Source organism: Panthera tigris, chromosome A3, assembly GCF_018350195.1.
Source record: "Panthera tigris isolate Pti1 chromosome A3, P.tigris_Pti1_mat1.1, whole genome shotgun sequence".
NCBI lineage: Eukaryota > Metazoa > Chordata > Mammalia > Carnivora > Felidae > Panthera > Panthera tigris.
Genome location: NC_056662.1, coordinates 58325673 through 58353540, shown reverse-complemented (window position 1 = coordinate 58353540; position 27868 = coordinate 58325673). Strand labels below are relative to the sequence as shown.

The following is a 27868-nucleotide window of genomic DNA, read 5'->3' as shown; positions in this document are numbered from 1 at the left end:
AAGTAGGAAAACTGGGGTTGTGTTTGGAAGCTAGTAAGTAGTGAAATTTGAATGGAAAATAGGGTAAGTTAGAGTGAGGTGAGGTCAGAAAGTATTTGAGGCCACATTTGAAAGGACTTGGAGGGGTGTGGCACCTGGGTGGCTCAGTTGGTTAAGTGTCTGACTCTTGATCTAAGTGTCAGGTCTTGATCTCAGGGTTCTGAGTCCACGCCCAGCATGAGCCTACTTAAAAAAAAAAAAAAAAAAAAAAAAAAGGAAGAAGAAAAGAACTTGGATTCCACACTATGGGGTTTGTCCTCCACTTGGTGGACAACAGGGACACACTGACATTTTGTGAACCAGGAAGTGACATGATTTTACTTTGATTTGAAGGATTAACCTCATATCTTTGAGGAGCAGGTATCTAAAGAGTAAGAGACTGGAGTGAGAGAGACTAGTTATAAGAGACCAATCATGAGGGACCAAATCAGGGTGGTGGTAGTGGGATCTGCCAGGGCCATGATTAAGGCAGCATTTACAGGTCTTAAAACTGCTTAAATATGAACAAGGGAAAGAAAGGGTGCTTGAAAGAATGATGGTGACAAACCAAAGTAGAGAGGCAGCAGGAAGAACTGGTTTGGTGGGAAGATAATGAGCTGGCTTGGATTGAGTCTGAGTTGCTTGGCAAACCATCCAAGTAGAAATATGCACAGACAGTGTAGGTCAGCAACTTGAGTGAAAGGTGAGGTCTAGTGATCCTAATTTGAGAGGTAACAGCATCCAGATGATTAGAAAGCTACAAGGATTGGGATGCCCACAAAGGAAACTATTTGAAGAGAGAAGGTAGAGAGACTTGGGGGTAGGTTTTCTACCTTAAGCCAAGCAAGAACCTGGGAGGAAGAAGGAATGGTGGTTGGGAAGGGCAAGAGAATGAAGAAGAGACATTAAAAATGACAGATAAATTGTTCAAGGAGGAAGACCCCAGGGATTATCTTGGCTATAATACTGGAAGCTGTAAATGTAACCATTAAATGCATTAAGTCATTTGAGGAGAAGCAATATTGGTAATTCCAAGGAGCGTAGGATTGAGGGGAGCATTTTCTTTCTTGGGGTGGGGGAGATGGGAATTTTGTAGTCTGAGGAGAAGGAACCAGGGATATGGAGAGATGAGGAAGGAGGTTAGAGGAAGTGGTTGATGGATGAAGTCTGCAAAAAGTTGCTATCTGGGTGGGATTCAGCCAGAAGAGGCAACCTTACAAGGAAGGAAGTATATATTTTTCTTGGATATATATGGGGGAGAAGGATGAAAAGGTAAGTGTGGATACAGAGACATTTTGATGTGTAGAGGCAGGAAGCTGAAGGCATTCTTAGTGGGTGACTCATTCTTCCCGAGAGAATAGAAAGTGAGGTCACCAGAGACTGGGGTGGGGCAGGTGTTGTGTTTTGAGAACAAGGAAAAGGATTGAAGTGGCTATTGGAGAATGAGATAGAGTCCACTAGAAATGGGCAAACAGATTTCTGAAGACCACTGGTAGCCCAACTGAGTCTAAATTCAAGAATTTGTGGTAGAACTAGGTGGCATGATCAATCATGTGGGGTCCCTGGAGGGCAAAGCAGATAGTGGGCTCGTCCAGATATATATTCTAGTCAGCTACCTATATATTTTACATTATCACTGCAGGTGAAGAACAGGTTCATACCTTACCTGGCGTTGTAGTCCCTATAGTCAGTACAATTAACATGTTCATACTTAATAAGGGTTTATAGAATGAATAAACAAACTGTACAGCAAGATTAAAATTCTTATTAACTGGCTACCATACAGCAGAAGGAGAGGATGGTGGGTGAGAAACAGTGTTATTACCAAGACTGAGTCAGTGCCCCGTCGGCAATGGCCCATCTCCACGTGCCAGAGAGAAGATGCCGGAAGCTTGGATACTTCTTTCCTGTAGAAGCTCAACACACCTACTTGTGCAGAAGAGCTCGCCCCCTCCCCTCCTTGGTCACCATGCTTACCTTGCAGACTTGATCTCTAATTTGGCTTCCTAAGATATATTACATCTAATATCAAAGCCACAATCATGGTTTACTACAAAGATTTTATCTTCTTTTAACATTAATAAATTAGCATGATGGCTTATAAAACCAGTCTTGTGTGAATTCGATTAATGGGAGGCATATTAATTCATGGATGAATTAACAGAACAAGTTCAAAAGCTGCAAAGCTGGGCAGGATCAGAGGCAATTTACTGTAATTATACTTCTTCCAGAAACAAACTTTTATGTTGTTAAGACTGAAGTCAAGAAATACAGAAGTTAGTGCTCCCTTCAATTAGAAGTATCTAATGTTTTAGCAAAGGACATGGGCTTTTCTAAAAAGAACAAACAAAAAAACCCACAGAGACCACATGAGGAAGGTACAAGATAAAATTAATAATCATTTAGCTATTTTATGAACATATGTAGTCTACAGACCTAGATTCTCAGAATTTAATATTTCTGGGTAGAACACTCCTTTTAGAGACAGATGACTGTGAACCTGAGGTGGCCCTACAGTGAATCTTGTAGACTTCAAACGGCAGGGGTGTAACTGACTACCGCTGCTGGCCTTCTCTTGGTCAATGACTGGGTGCTCCAGCCAGGGATGCTGAGGCACTTCTTGGAAGACATGGACCTCTTCTGATGGCCAACTTTGGCTTGAGGGCTCTCCTTTGGACTTGCAGAACCTTCCTTATATCACACAGAGGTCTGGGACACCTCCAGCAGTCTTTCTTCCCTCTCTCCTTCACTCAAGGTCAAATTTGCATGAGTGCTAATTTGTTCCCTACCTTTCCCAGTTTCCTTCCCATTCTCTCTCACAGGGATAATAAAATGCTTGCTCCATTCATCTTATCTTGGAGTTGGCTTCTTGGAGGACCTGCACTGACATGGAAATTGGCATCATGACCCAGAGGCCAAGAGGCACTGATGGCAGGTGACAGTTTCCATAGTATTGTTCTAGCCACTGAAGTGGCTAATGGCATTGTAAGAAATATGTATTTTGGTTTTTGTCCTTGGGAGCTGATGGCCCCAATCTGAGTTCAAAGGCCTGAGAACCAGGAGCACCAATGTTCAAGGATAGCAGAAGGTGGATGTCCCAGCTCAAGCAAAAGAGAAAATTCACCCTTCTTCCTCCTTCATTCTATTCAGACCTTGAATGGACTGGGTGATGACCACTTACATTGGTAAAAGTGATATTTTTTTCTTAGTCTAGTGATTCAAATGCTAATCTCTTGGGAAACATTCTCACAGACACACTCAGAAATGTTTAACCAGCTATCTGTGCATCCCTTGACCCAGTCAAATCCACGCATTAAATTAAATTAAATTAAATTAAATTAAATTAAATTAAAAATGCAGATTTCCTCTTCTCCACTTAATATGTAAGGAGAAAAAGGGACAGTCTCAGTGAATTGAGATTTGACTGGGGAACATACTTCTGTGACCAAACCACTGAGCTAAGTATAGTAGACATCTGTTGGGTGTGCCTACTGAGGGTCCATCTCCTGTTCTTTTGCTAGGAGCACCACCATTTTGTTTTGTAGAAAAAGCCTTCTACACTGGATACAGTCTTTATGGGAGCCTCACTCAAGGTGCTTCCTTTCCCTCACTCAGGGGTTGGCAAGTGACTCAAAGAGGCGCTCTCTCCCAGAACCTGAATTAGAGCAGCACAAAACTGGAGATAATTGGAGAACATTTGTTCAGAGGCCAGGACTCTGAAGAGACCTTCTCTTGGCTCCTGAAGCAGACCTCTAGAAGCCAGGAACTGTGGCTTTCTTTCAAGTCTGTGGTCATCCCCAAAGAATTCCAAGACTTCTCTTTGCTTAAATTAGGCAGAGATGGTTCTCACTGGTTGTACTCTACTCCATCTTTCAAGAGAGTCCCTTTGGAACAAAATCAAAAAGGAACAGCAAGGAAATAATGAGGTTTATTCCCTTACAAGTGGGATCACCTTTCTCTTTAAGGGCACCATCACATTCAATGTCTCTGTGGAACCCCCAAGAACCTCCTCCTCTTCCTCATGGGTGAATAGAGCTGTCCCAGAGTTACATAATTAGGGAGTGATGGGGTTGGCACATATATTCAGTTGTCTGTCTCGGTAATGCTGTGCTGGGATCTCTCAAATCACTCCTTGCCGTGCCCACCTTGGTCTTGGGTTGTGATTTGGGCCCCACCACTTATACCCTGTGAGACCTGAGGGGCCTCCTCTGGACCTCCATTTCCATGTCTGTAAGTGAAGATGTTGGATTGCTTGCCCCATAAGTTTTCTTTGCCATTCTCAAATTTTCTCTCTTTCTCTGTGACATTATGGGTAGAAAAAGGAATGTAAGCATAACATTTCCTTTGTGCTTTATATACATTAGGCTCTATTCCATGTATTTTGTATGTATTAACTCACTTAATTCTCACAACACGCTACCTCTGTGATGGAGGCTCTGTGAGGGCATGGGCTTTGTTCTGTTCACTCTTGTATCCACTCTGTGCTTGACGTAAAGTAGGTGATCAATAAATGTTACAACATATAAATAAACAAGTCAAAAAATAAGAAAAAAAAATCAATTGATGAATGAGTAGAGAGGAGGAAAGAGACCATTTTTTTTCCAAATCAACTTCTGTGGCTTTTAGCTTTCTTGAAGCTCAGTTTGGGTTCTCATGATTTCTCCAGTAGGCTCTAGGTGTTTTGAGGAAATTCCTGAATTAGTTCTCTTTGTTCAGCTGCTGTGAAGATATGATTTCTGCAACTGCTTCATTTCTCATTTCTTCTTTCAAGTAGAACCAATAACTGAACCCAATGTTTTAAGTACTTAGATGAAAAATGGGTATCATTTATTTTTACCAGGATCTAGATAAGAAAGGCTTTAAGGGTTCTGAGATGGAAGGTTACAGCCCACATAATCCAGTTCTAATGGGGAGTTTTCTATGACCAAGTCACTGAGGAAAAACTTAAGCTTAGTTTATGATACGCTGCTATCAGCCGGAAGTGGACAGCTGCAACATTGTGGTTTCCCCCAGGAGGGTGTCTTTTGACAATACGGAAGGCAAATCCTGGGCAAGACTGCCCACACGGAGAGACAACCAAAGAGATGGTCTGTATTAATGGTTTTTTTGGCTAGATAGCCAGGGATCTGGAAAATAAGACAGATAACAAGGAGGCCTGAGAAGGGGGAATGTGCATCGACATCTTGGAATGGGCAAAAATTGGGAAAATATTCAATACCCCATGTGCATGTACACCAAGGAGCAGAGGAAGACTGTAATAATCAGAAGAATGACATGCCCTATTCTGTGCATGTCATTTAGCCTCTTTTTTCCATCACCCCTGCCCAGTGCAGGTGGGGATGTGGGTAATGCATGGATTCAACAACTTATGCTTCCTTTCACAAGACTGGTGCTGCTACTATGGCTACTGTGTGCTGGCCCTGCCACAAACAGATGTCAGTGCTCAGTCCCCAACATGGCATCATTCCCAAACGGATCAACTATCCAGGGGTAGACTGTGCTGGTTATTGACCAATTGTCTCTTACATCTGCAATGTCTCTTTTCTAACTGGTTCTGTAATGTTAGGGCTGGGAGTGTACAAACTCGGAGTCCCACGCTCCCTTGCCAGCTGACTTCCTATTACCTTCTGCCAACAGAAGGCACTCATGGCAGATCCCAAGGTGGGAGAAGGGGAGGAACTGCTCCTTCAAGAGGTGAAATCCTGTGAGTATTCAAGAGTGTCTATGTTGAAATTAACTGGCGAATAAGAAACCATTTTGTCAGCTTTTCCAAATACTTGGGTCTTCTATTTGAAGTTGCTAATTGAGCGAAAAACTGCAAGACCGAATCACATAGCACTAAAAAGGACAAACATCTGTGTGGGATTATTATCACTAATGTCACGAATACCTATCAAATTTACTCTGGAAATTATGACTGTTCTCTCCTGAAAAGCCTGTGAGACATTATCCACCAGGTAAGTCATTGGGCATTACTGATTTATTAAAATGTGTGAAGAGAGCACACATTTTTTTCTCAGCAGTAACATTAGGAGCCCCTTTGATCTCTGTTGACTTTTTAGCTGAAGGGATTTGGACAAATTTGTTGGCATCAGAAAAGACAAAGTGTTGTCACTGTTTGATAGCTATTTGATATTTGAGCTCTTTTAGCTGCAATGATTGCAGTCTTTGTAGAAATCATGTATTAACACTTGGTGAAAAATTCTGTGTCTTAAAGGTTTGTGCAAATACATTTAAAACATAGTGTTCTGGTTGCACAATAATGTGAATGTACTAAATACTACTGCATTGTATACTTTACAATGGCTAATTCTACATTATGTGAATTCTGATTAAATGGAAAACTTTTAATGTATCTTTTTCACATTGAAAAACTTATTTGGCTATAATTTCACCTAGATGCAAAGACATTTTAAAAGTTTCTCATTCCCTCCTTCAGCTAATCCCTAAGCTTAGAGCTATTTTATAGGTCTTAGATCTTGGGTAGTTTTTTGTTTTCAGTAAAACTCATGATTTTCGATCACTTAGTAAGTAGAGTAAGATGTGGAGGACTTATTGTACTGGCTATTTAACCCAACTATTCCAAAAGGCTCAAAATAATCAATAGTGAAAAATATACAGAACTCTCAGGTTACTTTCTTATGCATACTCAGAAAAATCACCAATTTTTCTTAGTTTATTTATTTATTTACTTTGAGAAAGACAGAGACAGCACAAGTGGGGGAGGGGGAGAGAGAGAGTGAGTGAGAATCCCAAGCAGGTTCCATGCTGCCAGAGCAGAGCCTGATACAGGGCTCAAACCCATGAAACCCCAAGATCATGACCTGACCTGAAACCAAGAGTCGGATGCTTAACCAAATGAGCCACCCAGGTACCCCAGAAAAATCAACAATTTTAAATTTGTATGAATTTGTATGAAATCATCAAAAAGGAATTCCGGAAAAAAAACTGTGGGAATTTGTTAAGATAGTTATAATGAAACATTATGATGTGAATTCAAATAGTTCTGAACCTTGTTATTTATTAATTTTAGTTTTCACAGTTCCTGCCTCTATACGTAGCAGATTCTTTCTTTTTCCAAACTAAAGCTATACAGAGGCTCTGCAGGAAAATAATGTCTAACAGAATTATCATTGCTCTTCTTCATATGTTGCTGAGGATTTTTCTGATATCACATCATGAGGACCATCATTCTAAATTTGTTTGGCAATTTTAACCTTACATGTGTAGACAGATCTATCTTTGTTTATTATATTTTATCTTTTTTTAACATTTATTTTTTATTTTTGAGAAAGAGCGTAACCAGAGGGAGGGGCAGAGAGAGAGGGGGACAGAGGATCCAAAGTGGGTCTGTGCTAACAGCAGAGAGCCTGATGTGGGGCTCAAATTCACGAACCCATGAGATCATGACCTGAGTTGAAGTTGGATCCTTAATCAGCTGAGCCACCCAGGTGCCCCTATTATATCTTTAATTTAGATCCCTAATTTCAAAATCTATTATACTTAAATTTATTTTTTCCAGAATCCCATTTCCTTAATAGTTATGCCAATTTATATTAAGAGAACCTCTTTTTTTTAAATTTATTTTTGAGAGAGTACAAGCAGGGGAGGGTCAGAGAGAGGAGGAAAGAAGATCTGAAGTGGGCTCTGTGCTGACAGCAGTGAGCTGAATGTGGGGCTTGAACTCATGAACCATGAGATCATAACCTGAGCTGAAGTCAGATGCTCAAGTGACTGAGTCACACAGGTGCCCCTTAAAAAAACCTTTTTTTTGCCCCTCGTTCTTTGCAGATGACATGATACTTTATATGGAAAACCCAAAAGATTCCACCAAAAAACTGCTAGAATTGATTCATGAATTCAACAAAGTTGCAGGATATAAAATCAATGCACAGAAATCGATAGCATTCCTATACACCAACAATGAAGTGACAGAAAGAGAAATCAAGGAATCGATCCCATTTACAGTTGCACAAAAAACCATAAAATACCTAGGAATAAATCTAACCAAAGAGATGAAAAATCTATACACTGAAAACTATAGAAAGCTTATGAAAGAAATTGAAGAAGACACACACAAAAAAAGGAAAAAGATTCCATGCTCATGGATAGGAAGAACAACTATTGTTAAAATGTCGATACTACCCAAAGCAATCTACATATTCAATGCAATCCCTATCAAAGTAACACCAGCATTCTTCACAGAGCTAGAAAAAATAGTTCTAAAATTTGTATGGAACCAGAAAAGACCCCGAATAGCCAAAGCAATCTTGAAAAAGAAAACCGAAGCAGGAGGCATCACAATCCTGGACTTCAAGCTGTATTACAAAGCTGTAATCATCAAGACAGTATGGTACTGGCACAGGAACACTCAGGTCAATGGAACAGAATAGAGAACCCAGAAATGGACCCACAAACGTATGGCCAACTAATCTTTGAGAAAGCAGGAAAGAATATCCAGTGGAATAAAGACAGTCTCTTCAGCAAGTGGTGCTGGGAAAACTGGACAGCGACATGTAGAACAATGAACCTGGACCACTTTCTTACACTATACACAAAAATAAACTCAAAATGGATGAAAGACCTCAATGTAAGACAGGAAGCCATCAAAATTCTCGAGGAGAAAACAGGCAAAAACCTCTTTGACCTTGGTCACAGCAACTTCTTACTCAACACGTCTCCGGAGGCAAGGGCAACAAAAAGAAAAATGAACTATTGGGACCTCATCAAAATAAAAAGCTTCTGCACAGCAAAGGAAACAATCAGCAAAACTTAAAAGGCAACTGATAGAACGGGAGAAGATATTTGCAAACGACATATCAGATAAAGGGTTAGTATCCAAAATCTATAAAGAACTTATCAAACTCAACACCCAAAAAACAAATAATCCAGTGAAGAAATGGGCAAAAGACATGAATAGACACTTCTTCAAGGAAGACATCCAGATAGTCAACCGACACATGAAAAAGTGCTCAACATCACTCATTATCAGGGAAATACAAGTCAAAACCACAATGAGATACCCCCTCACACCGGTCAGAATGGCTAACATTAACAACTCAGGCAACAACAGATGTTGGCGAGGATGTGGAGAAAGAGGATCTCTTTTGCATTGTTGGTGGGAATGCAAGATGGTGCAGCCACTCTGGAAAACAGTATGGAGGTTCCTCAAAAAACGAAAAGTAGAACTACCCTACAACCCAGCAATTGCACTACTAGGCATTCATCCACGGGATATAGGTGTGCTGTTTTGAAGGGACACATGCTTCCCATGTTTATAGCAGCACTATCAACAATAGCCAAAGTTTGGAAAGAGCCCAAATGTCCATCGATGGATGAATGGATAAAGAAGAGGTGGTGTATATATATACAATAGAGTATTACTCGGCAATGAAAAAGAATGAAATCTTGCCATTTGCAACTACATGGATGGAACTGGAAGGTATTATGCTAAGTGACATTAGTCGGAGAAAGACAAATATCATATGACTTCACTCATATGAGGACTTTAAGACACAGAACAGATGAACACAAGGGAAGGGAAGCAAAAATAATATAAAAACAGGGAGGGGGACAAGACATGAGACTCTTAAATATGGAGAAGAAACAGAGGGTTACTAGAGGAGTTGTGGGAGGGGGGATGGGCTAAATGGGTAAGGGGCATTAAGGAATCTAATCCTGAAATCATTGTTTCACTATGTACTAACTAATTTGGATATAAATTTTAAAAAATAAAAACTAAAATTAAAAGAAAAGAAAAAAAAGAAAACCTTTTTTGTTGTATGTGTGTAGGGACTACATCAGACTCTCTCATTTCTCCCCATTTTTATAACTGGGATATTATTCTGGCATAACAAATAAAAATCAATTAGCATTATTATTTTTTAAAAAACTAAGATAAGTTCACCTCATTTAATAGAATGATCAAGATCCAATTAATTTTTGTGAACTGAGTTTTTGTTCTTATTAATTGGGTCTTCTTTACATTTTACTCATTTTTTTATATAGGAACTAATTTGTCATTAATATGTACTACATTAGTTTCTTATGGCTGTTGTAACAAATTATCACATAGTTAGTGCCTTAAAACAACATAAATTGTGGGTGCCTTGGTGGCTCAGTAGGTTAAGCGTCAGAATCTTGATTTCAGTGCAGGTCATGATCTTATGGTTCGTGGGATCGGATCCCATGTTAGGCTCTGCACTGACAACACTGGGCCTGCTTGGGATTCTCTCTCTCCTTCTCTCTCTGTCCCTCCCCAGCTCTCATGTGCACACACACACGTGGTTGGCTCTCTCTCTCTCTCCAAATAAAAAAATAAACTTAAAAAAATACAAAACAACACAAATTTATTGTCCTAAAGTTTTGGCGGTCAGAAGTCTAAAATGGTTCTCAATGAATTTAAATCATGGTGTCAGCACAGCTACATTCCTTTGAGGAGGCTTTAGGGGAGAATCCATTTTCTTTGCCTTTTCCAGCTTCTAGAAGCTTCTTGCATTTCTTGGCTCATGGCCCCTTCCATTTCCCAAGCCAGAAGTAGCTAGTTAAGTCTTTCTCACATTGCATTACTCAGACTCAGACTCTCTTGCTTCCTTCTTTCACTTAGAAAGACTCTTGTGATTATGTCAGGCCCACCCAGATATTCCAGAATAATCTCCTATCTCAAGATCTTTAACTCAATCACAAAGACAAAGTTCCTTTTGCCAATCCATTCACAGATTCTGGGGATTAAGATGTGGAAACCATAGGAGGGCCATTAGTCTACCTACCACCAATAAGGATAAATCATAAATATATAATGTTGCAGAAGGACACTGACAACAATATTCCAAGTATATTAATTTTTAAAGCACATAAAACAATACTATATATTGTGGGAGGAACACATAGTCTGTGTAAGTGTGAAAATAAGCATGGGATGATAAACTTGCCATCTGCTGGATAGCGGTGACTACGGGGAAAGGAAGAAAGAAGGATTAGGGGGTAGGACTTTATTTCTTTAAGAAATCTAGGGCACCTGGGGTGCTCAGTCAGTTAAGTGTCTGACTCTTGATTTCGGCTCAGGTCATGATCTCACAGTTTGTGAGTCTGAACCCTTCATCAGGCTCTGCACTGACAGTGTGGAGTCTGCTTAGGATTCTCTCTCTCCCTGTCTCTCTGGCCCTCCCTGGCTTGCTCTCTCTCTCTTTCTCCCTCAAAAACTAAATAAATAAACATACAAAAATTTTAAAAACAGAGAAATATGAAGCAAAATGTCAACATCCTTTAAGTCTAGGTGGCTGTTACCTAAATGAATGCCTGTTATATTTGCTTACATGTTGCATTACTTCATAATTAACAACTGAAAAACATTAACATAGTGTCCAGCAACATCTCAAATGATGTTAGATAAGTTGAACTAACTTCAATTTGATTTTGTTGTCATAAAGAAACCAGTTTTCCATAACTTTTACAAAGCATACTGGAAAGTGAACAAATTTTTTTTTTTTTACTTTTATGATATTTGTTGTACAGTCTGTTTCTCCACACAATATTTAGGTTTCTAGTTAGAACTTATGTTTTAAGAATGCCTGGATGGCTCAGTTGGTTAAGTGTCTTGATTTAGGCTCAGGTTATGATCTCACGGATTGCAGGTTGGAGCCCTGTGTTGGGCTCTGCACTGAGAGCACAGAGCCTATTTGGGATTCTCTCTCTCCCCCCCCCTCTCTCTACCTCTCCCCTGCTCATGCTTACACACACTCTCTCTCAAAAAAATAAACATTAAAAAAACATATATTTTAGTGCATAGCATTCAAATTGATATTTTAATTCAAAGTGTTGATCTTTTCTGAACCAAGAATGTAACTATCTGGTTAGTTGTAGGATTTTAGTGTTTATTTGATGACTGGCCAGAATGGCAGGAAGAAATGAGAAAAGACCTATCCAGTAAAGGGTCTTACTGGGTACTGGGGAAATTACCCCAGAGATACCAATTCTGAGACACTGCCTATTAAAACTATTAGATTTCAGGACACCTGAGTGGCTGAGTCAGTTAAGCATCAGACTCTTGGTTTCAGCTCAGGTCATGATCTTACAGTTTCATAGGTTCAAGTCCTGCATTGGGCTCTGCACTGAGAGTGTGGAGCCTGCTTGGGAGCCTGCTTGCTCTCTCTCTCTCTCTGCCCCTCCCCTACTTGCACTGTCTCTGTCTCTCTCAAAATAAATAAATAAACAAGTAAACAAACAAAACACTATTAGATTTCAAAGAAAAAAAATCCTAAAGGCTTGCAGGCAAATTTATCAAATAAATTACAAAAGAAAGAGAATTAGTCTGGCAGCAAAAAAATTAGTCTGGCATCAAACTTTTCAGTCTACATACCAAGAAAGCAACAACACACACCATCAAAAAAAAAAAAAAAAAAAAAAAAAGGAAAGAAAGCGTGATCCAAGGGTTTTATACCCAGCCAAGTTGTCCTTCAAATATCAAGGCTAAAGAAAAGTAATTTTAGACATATAATAACATAGGGAAATCTGCATCTATCAACTTCTTTGAGGATTTACTACAGGATGAGTATTATATAACCAAATGATGACTTGGAAAACTTCAAACAGACTGATGGTGAGTATTTTGAAATATATAAATATACCTCTAAGATTAAAACAAAAGTGGGGACAGAGGCACCTGGGGGGCTCTGTTGGTTAAGTGCTCAACTCTTGGTTTTGGCTCAGATCATGATCTCATGGTTCGTGAGTTCGAACCCCATGTCAGGCTCCATGCTGATGGTATAGAGCCTGCTTGGGATTTTCTCTCCTTCTGTATCTCTGCCCCTCCCCTGCTCTCTCCCTCTCTCTCTGTAAATAAATAAACTGAAAAATTTTTTTAGAAGTGGGGACAAATGTAGAAGACCAATGTACAGATGTTATATATTATGATAAAATTGAAAGAAGAAAACTAAAATATGGGAGAAGGGACTATGAAAGTGGAAAACTTAATAAGCTTATTGGTTATTGTAGACAATAAGTGGGCTTTAAAGGATACCAATTTAAAAATGAACCAGATCATAAAAATTAAATAAGAAAATAAAGGAGATGTCTACATGTGAGGCCTGAAACCATAAAACTCCTAAAACAAAACACAGGGAGTAATATCTTGGACATTGGCTTTAGCAACATATTTATGGATGTGTCTCTTCAGGCAATGGTAACAAAAGCAACAATAAAGTATTGGGACTTCACCAAAATAAAAAACTTTGGCACAGCAAAGGAAACTATGGACAAAACATAAAGACAACCTACTGAATGTGAGAAAATATTTGTAAATGATGTAACCAATAAGAGGTTAATATCCAAAATATATCAAGAATTTGTACAACTCAAACCAAACCAAACAAACAAAAAACCAAACAATCCAATTAAAAATGGGCAGAGGGGTTGAATTGACATTTTTCCAAAGAAGACATACAGATGGCCAAGACACACATGAAAAGATGTTCGACATCATTCATCATCAAGCACATGCAGATCAAAAACGTAATAAGATATCACCCTATACCTGTCGGAATGGCTAATATCAAAAAGACAAATAACAGGTGCTGCTGAGGATGTGGAGGAAAAGGAACCCTATGTGCTTTTGGAGGGAATGCAAACTGGTGCAGCAGCCACTGTGGAAAACAGTATGGAGGTACCTTAACATTAAAAATAGAAATACCACACAATCCAGTTATTCCACTATTGGGTATTACCCAAAGAAAATGAAAACACTAATTCAAAAAGGTACATGCATCCCTATGTCCACTGTGGCATTATTTACAATAGCCAGCTTACGGAAGCAACCAAGTATCCATCAATAGATAAATGGATAAAAAAGATGTGGTATGCAATATATATATGTCATACACACACACAGTAGAATATTACTCACCCATAAAAAGAGTGAGATCTTGCCATTTGCAACAACATGGATGAACCTGGATGGCATTATGCTAAATGAAATAAGTCAGTTAGAGAAAGAAAAATACCATGATTCCACTTATATGTACAACCTAAAAAATAAAACAAAGCAAGCAAACAAACAGTAAAAGACTCTTAAATACAGAGAACAAACTGGTGGTCACCAGAGAGGAGATGGGTGGGAAGATAGGGGAGATAGGTGACCGGCATTAAGAGGCACAAACATCCAGTTATGAAATAAAAAAAAAAAAATAGAAGAGAAAAGAGGGGAGCAAAGGCATTAAAAAATTACAAGGGACTTCTGCTTCTAGCATGATGGAGTAACAGGGATTGGATTTAGTCTCCCACTTGAAATGACTAAGACAAAGACAAAATGTGTGAAGTCATGGTTTTTAGACCTGGCACATCAGATTATGGAGAAAAGTGATTCCTGAGGAATCACTCAATGTGAGACGTGTGAGTGCCCACCTTGTTGTCTGGAGAGAATCTCTGTGTTGTGAGTGAGTCCAGCTAGAGCCCAGTGGTTTCCTGAATTGAGGAAATGGGATCAGGAGTCCTGGGAGGCCAAGATGGCTGGAGTGTGCAGAGGAAAGTGCCAGACAGGAGAGAGCGGCACGCGTGCGCACACGCGTGCTCACACGCGCGTGCACACACACACACACACACACACACACACACACACACACACAGTGCCAGAGATCTGCCAAGGGTCTATTTCTAGTCTTCATCTAAGTATTGATCAGTGCATGTGTATGAGGAAACTACTCAAGGCTGTGGAAAGAATCAGCCTTTTAGATTAAAGGGAACAATCCTGGAAGCTCACAGAGGGCTAAGAATTGTTCCTGTGCTCATGGGCTGGAGTGGCAAGCTTCCCAACTCATGGACAGTGAGTACTCAGAAACTTATTGTTTCAGTAATGGAGTCACATTAGTCACAGACTAAAGGTTGCTCTGGTCCTACCTAACCAACCTAAAAAACAAAATTGAAAGGATCAAACTGTTTCTAAATAACTTCATCTCAGAACAACGTTCAATGATATTTATAGGAATACAAAAACATCTAGCACCCCAAACAAGGTACAATATTCAGTAAAAAAGAGGCTGGTGAGGAGAAAAGCAGATCAACAGAATCAGGCCCAGAAATGACAAGATGATTAAATCTGTAGACAAAGCACACAGTTAATATAACTCTGCTTATTATGTTCAAGATGGAAAAGATTGACTGTGGTAAGTAGAGATAAGAAAGATGTAAAAAGGACACAAATGGAAACTCTAGAGATGAACAACACACTGGAATTAACAGCCGATTAGATACTGCAGAAAACAAAAGGTGTAAGTTCAAAGGTAACCACAAGAAGAAAAACATGAACTTTCCTAAATACCAAAAATGTTTTAATAAATAAGAATAAAGAATGTGCAATCTTTAGGAAAAGAAGTACAGTAAATAAAATATATATTATAAAATATGACAGAGACCAAACATAACAGTTGCATCCATAAATATGAACGGGCATACTAACTCAGCTACAAAAAGAATACATCTTAAGTTTTCCTAAAATATTTTGATGTTGTCATAAAGGTGCTCTAGTTTTTTGCTTTCTTTTTTAAAGATTTTATTTTTAAGTAATCTCCACACCCACTGTGGGACTCCAACTCACAATCCTGAGATCAAAGTTTACCTGCTCCACCGACTGAGCCAGCCAGGTGCCCTAACTTGCTCAACTTTTGAGCTGTACAACATCCATGGGTAATATATCCTAACTCAAACAGTATTTGTATTCCAGACCTGAGGAAAGTGAGTATGCTGACTGTGTGTATGAGTATACAAACACAACAACAAAGGCTTTCACAGGTTGCATTCATATTAACTTTATTTATTTATTTTTAAATGTTAATTTAATTTTTTTTTTTTTTGAGAGAGAGAGACAGACAGACAGACAGAGCATGAACAGGGGAGGGGCAGAGAGAGAGGGAGACACAGAATCAGAAGCAGGCTCCAGGCTCCCAGCTGTCAGCACAGAGCCCAATGTAGGGCTCGAACCCAGGAACAGTGAGATCATGACCTGAGCCAAAGTTGGACGCTTAACCGACTGAGCCACCCAGGTGCCAACTTAATTTAAATAGGTATCTTCATTCAAATAGGAATCTTCAGTCCTATAGGTATCTTCATTCAAACAGGAATAGTACCAACTGGATTTAACTTCCCTAAGAATTCTAGCAAAGTGCATAATGAGAATTCCTGACCTCAGAAACTATGTGACATGATAAATATGTGTTGTGTTCAACTGCTGAGTTTGGGGGTAATTTGTTACACCACAATAGATAACCAAAACATTGTGATACAATCTAAATCAACTAAGCAGATGATATGGAAATTATTGGTTGTCATGTTAGGGCATCTCAAAACTTACTGGGTGGCTATAATTCAATCAATACTTAATCGGGTGCCTGGGTGGCTCAGTTGATTAAGTGTCCAACTTTGGCTCAGATCATGATCTCACAGTTTGTGGTATCTAGCCCCCCCCCCCCCCCCCCCCCCCCCCCACTGGGCTCCGTGCTGATGGTGAGGAGCCTGCTTGGGATTCTTTCTCCCTTTCTCTCTCTCTGCCCCTCCTCAACTTGCACACACTCTAGCTCAAAATTAATAAACTTAAAATAAGATTAAAAAAATCAACACTTAATAAATTGTCGGAGACAGAATGTCTCATGGGTTACAGAACGATGCCTTGGAATACAGCCTCCTCAGTGATATTAAGCATTTACTCATCACCATCTTCTAGGGAGAGAGCCACTAAATCTGGATTATAAGAATAACTTGGCTGCATTCTCTGTTGGGGAATAAAGATGATCTTGTTTGCCTGTCTCTCAACCTAGATGAATAACCCCTTCTAGTCCATTCTACCCTTTTGATCTGTTTTATGCCCTTCAAACAACTCTTGAGTGATAATTCAGCTTTCCTGATGGTTTGGAAGTGGGGGGGGGGTGGTTTGGAAGCAGGGGGTGGGGGGATGGGGGGGTTAGGGGTTTGCTCCCTATTGTGAGGCAGGAGCATTAGGGTCTGTGGATGCGGTCCTAGCTGGTTCACTTGCTCAGCCAACAGCTATCCCCACAAACCTCAAGTCTGACAAAGTCAGGTTTATTGGCTCAAGGAAATAGAGACTGCTACCAGCAGAGCCCTGGGGCATTTCACCAAACAAAGAGATAAGGTTTTTATGTAATATGGGGGAAGGGAATCTAGGTACAACTTAAATGAAGCAATGTTTGGATAGCCTCAGGGCAAACAGGGCTGTGTAAGGGGTTGGTCTTGGGTCTAAACTGCAAATCAGACTCAGGGCTTTGTTTCTTGGAAATTAGCAAATTAAAATAGCTATATAATGTCTTGTCTAGAAAGTGCTTTTCTAGAGACTGAATTTGAGTTAAAATGGAAGGTGTTTCTCTACGTTAAAGACATAGATCTGGGCAAAAGTGGGATTTTTCATTCTCACTGATCTGACTTTAAACAGCAAAATTTCTGACAGCCGTTGATTTTAGAGTAAGGCTTCTCATCAAGAAGGCATAAGTCATTCAAAAGGGCTTTGTTATGACATTTGACAGCTGTAGCATGACCTTGGGAGTCATACTGTTTGTTTCCAGTTAACTTTTGCCACTGGCTTTGTGTCTGTTGTGCCAGCCAGATTCAGGGCAGGGCAGTTTTTCCTTTCTTAATATAGTGTCTGGAGAGAGGATTGTTTGAATCTTCATTTAAAAAGCTGGGGCACCTGGATGGCTCAGTCAGTTAAGCATCCCACTCTCGATTTTGGCTCAGGTCATGGTCTCACAGTTTGTGGGTCTGAGCCCCACATAGGGTTCTGCACTAACAGCACAGAGCCTGTTTGGGATTCTCTCTGTCCCACTCTGCCTCTACCCCACTCACGCTCCCTCTTTTAAAATACACAAACATTTAAAAAAAATCACCAGCTACTTTGCCAAACGTAGTACACCACAGATGAACACAATAACAAAATAATTACCATGTTTAAAAACAAACAAAGCCCAAACAGTCATACTGTTTCACAGTTCCGAAACAGTCTCAGGTCAGCTACGTAATTCTTTCAAAATTATCTATTAAAAAAGTGGCATTCATGTAAGAGAGATCTAGAGCACAATCTTTAAAGTAATTAAAATATTGTATGACTTGGGAAATGTGAATCATGACAGCAAATGTTTTTTATGCCAGGAGAACCTAAGAGATCAGTGCCATGCACATTTCTTTCTTGTTAGAAGGTGTTAATCAGTGTCCAAGCAGACAAACAAACACTCTAGATAATTGCAGTAAACAGGGATTAAAGCAGGGACTTAGCTACAAAGACATTGGAAGGGCTGGGAGGGAGGTGGGGATCATGGCAAAAGGTCCTACTGCCTGGCTGTAGGCACATTTGCATTGCTGTTCTTGTATTATTGAATCAAAATAAAAATTTGATACTGATCACAATTTGATACTGGTGGTGGTTCGGGGCATGGACGTGAGGTGCCGGCAATTGCTGGCTGCCTGACTCTGGGCACGGTTTCTCACTTGGCCCTCAGACGAGGGCCCACCTCCCAGGGTTGCTGCAATGACTAAACAGGGTATGCCTTACCGATGGCTTGGCTCGTAGCAGGCCTGGCACTCAGGAAATGCTCCACTGATTCATGGTCCTTGCATCCGCTGGAAGCAGCGTGGACAGCCACTCACCCTGGTGGAGAATGGAAGGAAAACTATATAGAGATGGCTGGGTCCTTCCAGAAAAATGGTACAGCACTGAGAAGAGGGAGAGGAGGTTGGAGTCAGACAGTCCTGGCTTTAGTACCCATAGGTCCCCAGGAGTGTGCACATCTGAAGAGCTTGCTGAGGTACAGCTTTCCGCATGGAACACTGAAGCATTTTCTTCCTTGCAGGACAGATACACTAAATGAGATTTTTTTTTTTTAAGTATGTAAAATGCCTAGCTTGTAGCAAGAGTTCAATTCCAGGAATTTCTGTAATTAAGTAATTATTTTAGAAATAATTTAATATAATTGAAATAATTAAATATTTAGTTAAAAATCACTATCAAAATGTATTGTGACCTGTCATCATGTAAGGCGAAAACATTTACGTTTGTGTGTATGTTTTCAAAGGGGAGAGTTTGGTGTGAATGTATGTACACCACAGTCATTATAGGTGGCTCAGAGCCACAGTTTCTCTCTGGCCTAGATCCTGCATTCTGAATTTGGGATTTTCTCCCCGGATTCCAGGTTCTGAGAAAGTTGAAGTTCCCAGATATAGCCACCAGGTGGCGCAGCGATTCCTTGCCAGGGTGTAGTGAAAATCCAGGTTTGGAAGCCAGAAGTAGCGTGGGAAGCTCAGAAAGGGTCAGCAGTTTATCTGGAAGTGGTCAGGAGGATGCAAGACTTCAGTGAGGGGCAAGAAGGCTAGGGAGGTGAGTCACAGCAGGAGAAGGAATAAAGCAAATGTGTCAGTAAAAGGTACCCGTGGGACCTGGGGAGGGGCTCTGGCCCAAAGCCCACAGATAATTCATCCATTCTTGCCAAAACATTTGTTGAGCACTTACCGTGAGCCATAAGCAGGGCACGGTGTGAAATCAGCCCCCTCAAGTAGGTCACAGGAGGAGTCTGACACATAAACAAATGACTAATATATAATGTGAAAATCACAAGACATGATGCCACCATCTCTTTAACCCTTATGATGAGCCAGGCACTTTATAATTTCCCTACGTTGCATATGAAGAAACTGAGATTCAAGAAATTCACTCGTTTCCCGAATTCACAAAGCTGAGAAACAATGGTTTCAAAGGCTATGTTAGGAGTGCTTTACCCATCATTACTCCTCTACTAAAAGAAGACAAAACAGCCCCGCTCCTTTAAAGCTCACCACTTGAAGTTAGTCTCGGCAAGCGTTGACAATAAGATGGTGGGCACTCCCCAGTGGGCTCAGGTGCGCCTCTTTCCCTCCCCTCTGCTGGCACCTCCCCATCTCCTGCCCACTGTTCATTCACTGTCCAAGGCATCTGGCTCACCCTACCCACCATCTTCTGGTCACCCCAGCTGCCTCTCCCACAGCCACAGCCTGGCCTTGGTCCTCACTGACAGCTCAGCTCTAGAGAGCACTAGCTCACACGTCTCCCTATTCATAGTGACTCGGTCTTCCCTCGGGTTGGCTTAAGTACAGTTGGCTCCGCAGCTGTGAAAATTGGTAAAAGGAAACATTTAAAATGGCGTGAGGAGGCCAGCAGGGGGAGCTCTAACGCCCTACCACTGGTTGTCAACTGCAGACCGAACAGGAACACTTACCTTGCACGTAGATACTTGAGTTAGCTTCCGGGGCTTCACGGTGGAGGAGGGAGGAAGGGTTCTCTCCTCACCTCTCCAACAGCCCAGCCAATGAGAGACTGGCACAACTCAGCCAATGAAAAGCCACGGCACTTTGAACTCCCAGTTTACACCTGTGACTATTTCATTTAAAACAAACCCCCTCCCCCCCCCCACCCCCCATTTCTCCCACTCCTCTATGAAAGACCGGTCCTGTCCTTTGTGTTGTGTTGTGGGTTTGCCTATGATTTTGCCACGGCTTGCTTGTTCCGAGTTGCCATTCTCTATTTCTGAATAAACCCATTTTTTGATAGTAAAATAACTGACAGTTTTATTTTTAAGGTTGACAGCTATTCTTTGCTTCACTGGGTCCCCTTACAGCTAGTCCAGCTTCTCCCTGCATCAGCCTCTCCTGACTTCACTTCCTTCTTTCCCTGGTTTAGTTCCCATGACGCCGCATACCAGCCACGTTTAAAGAACACCGGAAGCTCCCCCTCATCTCGCTCTGTTCCGTGGTGCTGGCTTCTACCCCGCTAAGGCCTGTCCTTGCTCAGGACTGCATCCCGCAGCAGTGCTGGGAAACCTTGCAGCAGGGGAGGCTGTTGGGCGAGGAGAAGGGAAGGGGAATAGGACATTTTGAAAGGAGGCGAGGGAGTGCTCATCGCAAGCGTTCAGAGTTCTCTGGGAGGGGAACAAGGGTGTGGACTCCCAGGGCTGGACTGTGAAAATGTCTGACAGCTGCTTAAGAGAATGGGAAACACCCGAGGGGGATTTGGGCAGCGTGGAGGGCCCAGGTGAGGATGTGGACCCTGGATCTAAGGTGTGACCAATTGTGTGCTTGTGGTTTTCCCTGTTAACACTTGGCTGCAGAGACGGACAGTGAATTTATCCAGGGCAGGGTTTTGACATGTGGTTCCAACAGAAAACAGTGGGGATATTGGGGATACTGGGCGAAGTGCTGGAGAGAATCTACAGACATTACCAGATTACCTGGCTTAAAAACCTGCTTGTTTACTTATTGTTTACAAAACATAAACTTCCTGAGGGCAGGGCCTTGTTCTCCATGTAATCCTACATGTTGTGGTCACCTTCTTGAGTAAGGGAGTCAGACGCTGAGAATAAAGAACCTCAGGGTTTTGGCAGGACAGGAGGCTAAAGGAGAGAGGGTGTGGTTGAAGGTCTGAATGCACAGTTTCAGAGGCGGGTCACTGCAGGAGACTTGCTCAGGGTATGGGGGCCTGAGGTCCAATGCAGATGGGTGACCAATCCATCTCAGTTTGCCCAGACTTTCTGGACTCCACCACTGAAAGACCTATGTCCTGGAGAGCCTTCAATCGTGGGTAAATTCGCCAACTGGTTACTAAATGGAGAACAAGAATATCTCCGGGAAGCCAGAATAGTGGTGGGTAGTCTATGGAAGCTGCAGGATTGATCATTCTTGTGAGCTTGTCATTTTTTGCCACACTCTATGTGGGACTCCTTAGGCATGTTTTCTCAGCAGTGAAAGGGAGCTTTTTCATAGCCCTGAAGTCTGGGAACAACAAGTATGCTAAAAATGGCAAATACTTCTAAGAGTGGCAACACCAAAGTGTGGCTACATCAGCATTTTCAAGTCTGCCAATTAAGCGCATGGTACTTAGAGCCTTAAAAAATCACATCAACAAAGCTCCCCTGCAGATTCTTTCCTTTCTATAGGAAATTTAACTGCTGATTTATTCTAATAGCATCTATTTTCTTAGAAATCCAGTAATGTCAATTTGCAATATTATATGAAAGGACTATACATAAATATCATAATTTTATTTAATTGAGCACGAGAATCATGTCAAGAATGAAATAGTCTTTGGTTAAATAGACATATCTAGTGTTGAAAATAGATTTCACACTCCACATGCATCACATAACATAGACAAACCATAGCTTTGTTATAATTCAAGTTTTATAATTGCTGTTATAGCAATCAAATATGCATCAATAAATTATTCCAGAGAAGTTTTATTTTCAGAACAGAATTTGATGGCTAAATTATTGAAAATGAAATACAGATTTTCTGGAAAAATTGTAGAAATACATTTCAACCAAAGAATAACTCTTTCATAATGAGTCAACATATACAAGGTATACTGAAGCAAGTAACATCAGAATTATACTCTCTGTGTCACCATCATAGATTTGTACAATCACTGTAAATAAACGTGGGGATCAGGCTATAGCTATTCACAGAAACAGAAGAATACTTTCCCAGAATATTTAAGAATATTTCAGGAAGATTCATGGAAATATAGTTCTTTGTTATAAGTATCAGTGGAGAATCAGTATGTGGAGACTTGGATTCCTATATGCACCTATAGCTTACTCAACATGCTTATGTCAGAAACTTGAAGATATTGTCCCCTTCTAAGTGTCCCATGTAAAACCAATACAGAGATTTGTTGAATTCTTATTAATTTGTATTCAGTGTTAAATTGAATACATTTAGAAAACTTAAATCTTCTATCCCTTTCACAAATGCATAGGTTGATGGTTGACAAAAGTAAACTAATGTTGTCTGTTCTGTTAGATTTTGGCACATGGCTCAGTTCTTCATTTCATTGGGGACTAACAAGATGTAGCATAAATGCCTTATTAAGTAAGCTAAGCCATCAATTTTATTTGTATTAGACTTTTTACTCTGAGATAATTGCAGAAATTGTAGATTCACATGCAGTTGTAAGAAATAATACGAAGAGATCCTGTCTACCTTTTACCCAGCTTCTCCCAATGGTAATATCTTGCAAAACTATGCCATATCACAACCAGGATTTTCATACTGGTATAGTCAAGATATAGAATGTTCCATCCCAAGGATCCTGTGTGTTACCCACCTCTCTCCTTCTCCACCCTCCTCCCTAGCAAACTCTAATCTGTTCTCAATTTCTAGAATTTTGCATTTCAAAATGTTGTATACATGGAATTCTACAGTATGTAACCTTGTGGGATTGACTTTTTCACTCAGCATAATACTCTGGAGATTCATCCAAGCTGTTGCTTGTATGAGAAATTATTTTTATTGCCGAGTAGTATTCCATGGCACGGATGTATCATATGTTTCACCAGCCACCCATTAAAGGACATCTGGTTGTTTACAGTTTTTGAATATTATGAATAAAGCTGCTATGTATATTCACGTACAAGTTTTTGTGTGAACATACATTTTCACCTCTCTGGGACAAATGCCCAACAGTGCAATTGCTGAGTGGTGTGGCAGCTGCATGTTTAGTTTTATAAGAAACTGCCAAATGGTTTTTCAGAGTGGCTGTTCCATTTTCATTCCCCTCAGCTATATAAGACTGATCCAGTTTCTTTGCATCCTTACTATTATTTGGTGTTGTTACATTTTTAGCAATTTTGATGGGTGCTTAGTGGTATCTCATTGCGGTTTTAATTTGCAGTTCCCTAATGATTAGTGATATTGAGTATCTTTTCATGGGCTTATTTGCCATTTGTACATCTTCTTCAGTGAAAAGTCTGTATATGCTCTCCATTTTTTAATTGGATTTTTAAAAAACACTGTTGAGTTTTTGTGAGTTCTCCATATATTCTAGATACCAGTCCTTTGTTGGAAATGACTTGCAAATATTTTTCTCTCAGTCTGTATGTAGCCTATCTTTTCATTCCCTTAACATGGTCTTTTTCAGAGCAGAAGTTTAAAATTTTGATGTAGTGCAATTTATCCAACTTTCCTTTATGGATTATGCTTTTTGGTGTGAAAATACTCTTTGCTTAACCCTAGGTCCCTATGATTTTCTACTTTTTAAAAAAATGTTATAGTTTTACATTTTATGTTTAGAATTATGATCCATTTTGAGTTAATTTTTATACAAGGTGTGACAGGTAGGTTGAGGTTATTTGCCTGTGGATATCCCATTGCTGTAACACATTTATTGAAAAGACTATTCTCCCTCCATCGAAGAGGGAGTATACCCAACTGAGTATATTTGTGTGGATCTATTTCTAGATTTTCTATCCTGTTCTATTGATGTATGTGTCTGTTCCTCCATCAATAAATACCATACTATCTTGATTACTATAGCTACATAATAAGTTTTTATATTGAATAGAGTGATTTCTCCTACTTATTTTTCTTTTACAAGATTGTTTTAGTTATTCCAAGGCCTATGTCTTGGAACTCTTAGAATAAACTTGAATATGTCTACAAACTTTGCTGAGATTTTGATAGAAATTGGATTAAATCTATAGATAAATATGGGGAGAACTGACATCCTTGCTATTTTGTGTCTCCCAATCCATGAACATGGTATATCTCTTCATTTATTTAGACCTTTGATTTCTTTCATTAGTATCTTTTAATTTTCAGCATTTAGATCTTATACATGTTTTGATAAATTTATACCTAAGTATTTATTTTCTTCAGAGTGATTATAAATGATATTATGCTTTTAATTTTTGTTTCCACTTTGTTCATCTTTAATATTTAGAAATATGATTATATTTTGTGTGCTGATCTCACATCCTGAAATCTTGCTGAACCCACGAGTTCTTTCTTTTATTTTCTTTTTAACAGATTCTTTGGAATTTCCTATCATGTCATATGTAAACAGAGATATTTTTATTTCTTTCTTTCCAATCATATGCATTTAATTTCTTTTTCTTGCTTTATTGCCATGTGTAGAACTTCTGGTACAGCCTTAAACATTTTTATCAGTGTAAATGTCTGGAGATTTGCTAAAATGCACTGGCCTGAATGAGGCCCATCATTCTCAAACAAGTGCATTTTCAACACTTTTCTTATCATCCAACCTGTCTAGAGTTCATTTCCTATAATTTGGATAAATAACTGATAACATTCATCAGTGGTTATAAATGGCACCCACACTGCAAAGTCCCTTGAAGCAACAGAGAGGCCTTTAATGAGCTAAGTGGAAACTGCTTATAAAAGCAAACTTAGCATAGGAATATTATTCATAAGACAGAACCAGGAGGTAGTGATGCTCAAAGAATTAAGGTGTGAGGTTGACTTATGGAGTATGTGGTATGTCCTTCCAGTTGTCCCCTCTTACCTCTAAATTGGTGATAGCAGTAATTTTAAACTCAGAAGTATGAAATACCATCAAAATTACCTTATTCTTATATATTAGAAATTGCTATTGTTAGGAACTCTTCTGAGAATTGACTTTTGACAAATAAAGACTTCTGTGCATCTTACTATGCTTTTAGTAAAAGGCACTTAAAAACATTTTGACGTCTCAAACTCTGTTCATGTCTTAATTTTTTAAACAAAAATATGATCATTAATAACATTTTTACTTATTTTAAAAATGTATATTTCCTATATATAGTGTTGCGTTTTTATGTTATACGATGTACCTAACCCATCAGAGAGGGTTTATGGCCATTATGAAAAGACAGAAAATGGGGTACTGCTTGATGCTTTATAGACTTCAATATAAGAGGTCTTGGATATATACACATAGGTCCTTAGAGGCCTTAGATGTGTACTCAGGTACAATGTAGTTTCTTGAAAAACCAGGAGCTCCTGCACATAATTTGTAGAAACATTTTAAATCTGTAGTAACAACCAAATTTCAGAGATGAATTTTTGTTTGTTTTGGTAGTTAACAGTGACAAATCATCATAGGCAGGCTAGTCATCGCTTTACTGATTTTGCCGATTCAGTGAGTACCTGTGCATTTCAGTAACTCTCTTGTCTTTTTCTCAAGATTGGAAATGATCTAAGTACCACTCTATCCATTGTACGCAGTGAGTTCTGGAGTCAGGTCTTGGGGCATGGACCTAGCCTCTCTGAGCCTCAGTTTTCTCATCTGTAAGTAGCAGTGATGATGTGAATCTCACTGGTTATAAGGCTTAAATGAGATGATCTTGCCAAGGGCCTGGTCTAAAGCTGGGCAGGGAGTGTGCCTTCAATTAATTACTGACTTCTTTGCTTCCTCTTCTTACACGTTGTCCTGTTTCCTTCCCCTCTTCAGCCTCTCCCCTCTCCTCTCCACATACCACAGAACGAGACACTTCTTATTTTGGATGCCACACCTCATGCCTGAGAGAAGGGAACCCTCTGTCAGAAGCACTAGCAGTGGGGGTCTGGAGAGCTTGTTGCTGAGGCTGTCCCACCTCATTAGTGTATTCCCATGGCCTGCTTACACAGATAGGGCTGCGCACAAGACTCTGTGTTCTTATGCCATTTTCATGTTACAGCGTGACCAAAGCTTCATAAGTAACTGATACATTCTAGCAAATGTGACTTCATAGTGCACCTGCAGTTCAGTACCTGGCCATGGATAATCCGGAGACAAACAGTCCTGCATGCTCACCCCAAACTCAAGACTGACCGTGTGATGCACTTAGTTCCTTCATGGTTGCAGTGAGTTTCGAATCAAGACTGCTTTGGGCACAGCAAGCAACAAAAACACTCTCACGATACAGTGCAATCACATTGCACATACCTCTTTTTTTTTTTTTTTTTTTTTTTTTTTTGTCCTAAGGAATGGACGGCAACTGTCTCAACGTGTCACTTTGGCAACCAACAATGTTTCTCAAGTCGGTGAGACGGGTGTGAATACGATATGAACAAAGGCTATATATGTGAGTACCTGTGTGGATTGGGAGTTTGCAAATGACCACTTTAATATCCAGTCTGGCACAGGGTTCCCTGGCCACCCTCTCTCGTTCTGCTGTGAGGATGACAGGGCTGCTGCGAACCCTGGCAACGAAGAGTCAGCGGTCAGTCGCCGTCGGCAGCTGCACTTAAAAGATTTTCATTTCACGCAAACACCGAGCGCTTTCCTCTTACTGCATCAGGCCTTTCTTGGAACTGCCTTGAAGTATTCCTCCCTTGAAATGTCGGATACTCCACCATACCATTTCTGAAGCCAGATATGTTCTATCTTCATCTTCATAAAGAACCATTCATACTGACGAGGCCACTTCCTCAGAACTGGGTGTCTGCAGAAATAAAGGAGAGGTCATGACACAGCTGCTCTTATCAGGGGGTGTCCCTCCCAGGGCACCGCTCCAGAGTCGGCGTATCACTGGGCAGGTCATCCAGCCCTTCAGACTCCAGGCCTCATTTGGGCTGAAGCCAGAGGCGGATGCCAGGGAGCCAAGGATGGGGACTGGGGCAGCCTTAGGAAGGCAGGAAACTGCCATCTTCACAGAGGGGCAGCCCAGTCTTGCACCAGGCTCCTTGGTTCGGATCCCAGGTGGGCTGCTGATGAGCTGTGGTGCTTCGTGGGCTATTTGCCCTCTCAAACCCCGGTCTCCTCACCGTCAGGGGGGCCGACAGTGACGGTGCTCTGATTGTGGGGCTGCGGGGGGAGCAAACAACTCTGCACACATAAAGCACCTGCACAGAGCAAGTGCTCAGTGAATGCCGGTTGCTGTTATCAGGAAACATAAAGAAAGGCGTTATGTATCTCTGTCTCTATGAGACGTCAAAAGAATTGTGGGCCTCCGAAACAAATCTGCTCAGGGGGAGATTTCCATTCCTGCAGCAGGCTTACAAGTGTTGAACCAAGTTGAGAGTCAGACAGAGTGGACAGGGAACATCACGTTCCACCTTCTGCTTACTGACTTGC

General features: G+C 40.4%; 1 protein-coding gene and 1 long non-coding RNA gene across 2 annotated transcripts in view; both read right to left on the bottom strand.

The window, feature by feature from the left end:
* Nucleotides 1–4981: 4981 nt before the first annotated feature.
* LOC122237014 lies at nt 4982–20179 on the bottom strand. The gene is made up of 4 exons (XR_006215211.1): nt 19994–20179; nt 19517–19577; nt 18563–18658; nt 4982–5144 (listed from the first exon to the last, which is right to left on the bottom strand). It is a non-coding gene; the product is annotated as an uncharacterized LOC122237014 (long non-coding RNA).
* A 5437-nt stretch (nt 20180–25616) lies between these two features.
* CREG2 (cellular repressor of E1A stimulated genes 2) overlaps nt 25617–27868 on the bottom strand; it is a 32769-nt gene continuing 30517 nt past the window's right edge. Inside the window, exon 4 of the mRNA XM_042979757.1 lies at nt 25617–27236. Coding sequence (XP_042835691.1) covers nt 27089–27236 — 148 coding nt within the window. The 3' untranslated portion in view covers nt 25617–27088. The remainder of the gene's footprint in view (nt 27237–27868) is intronic.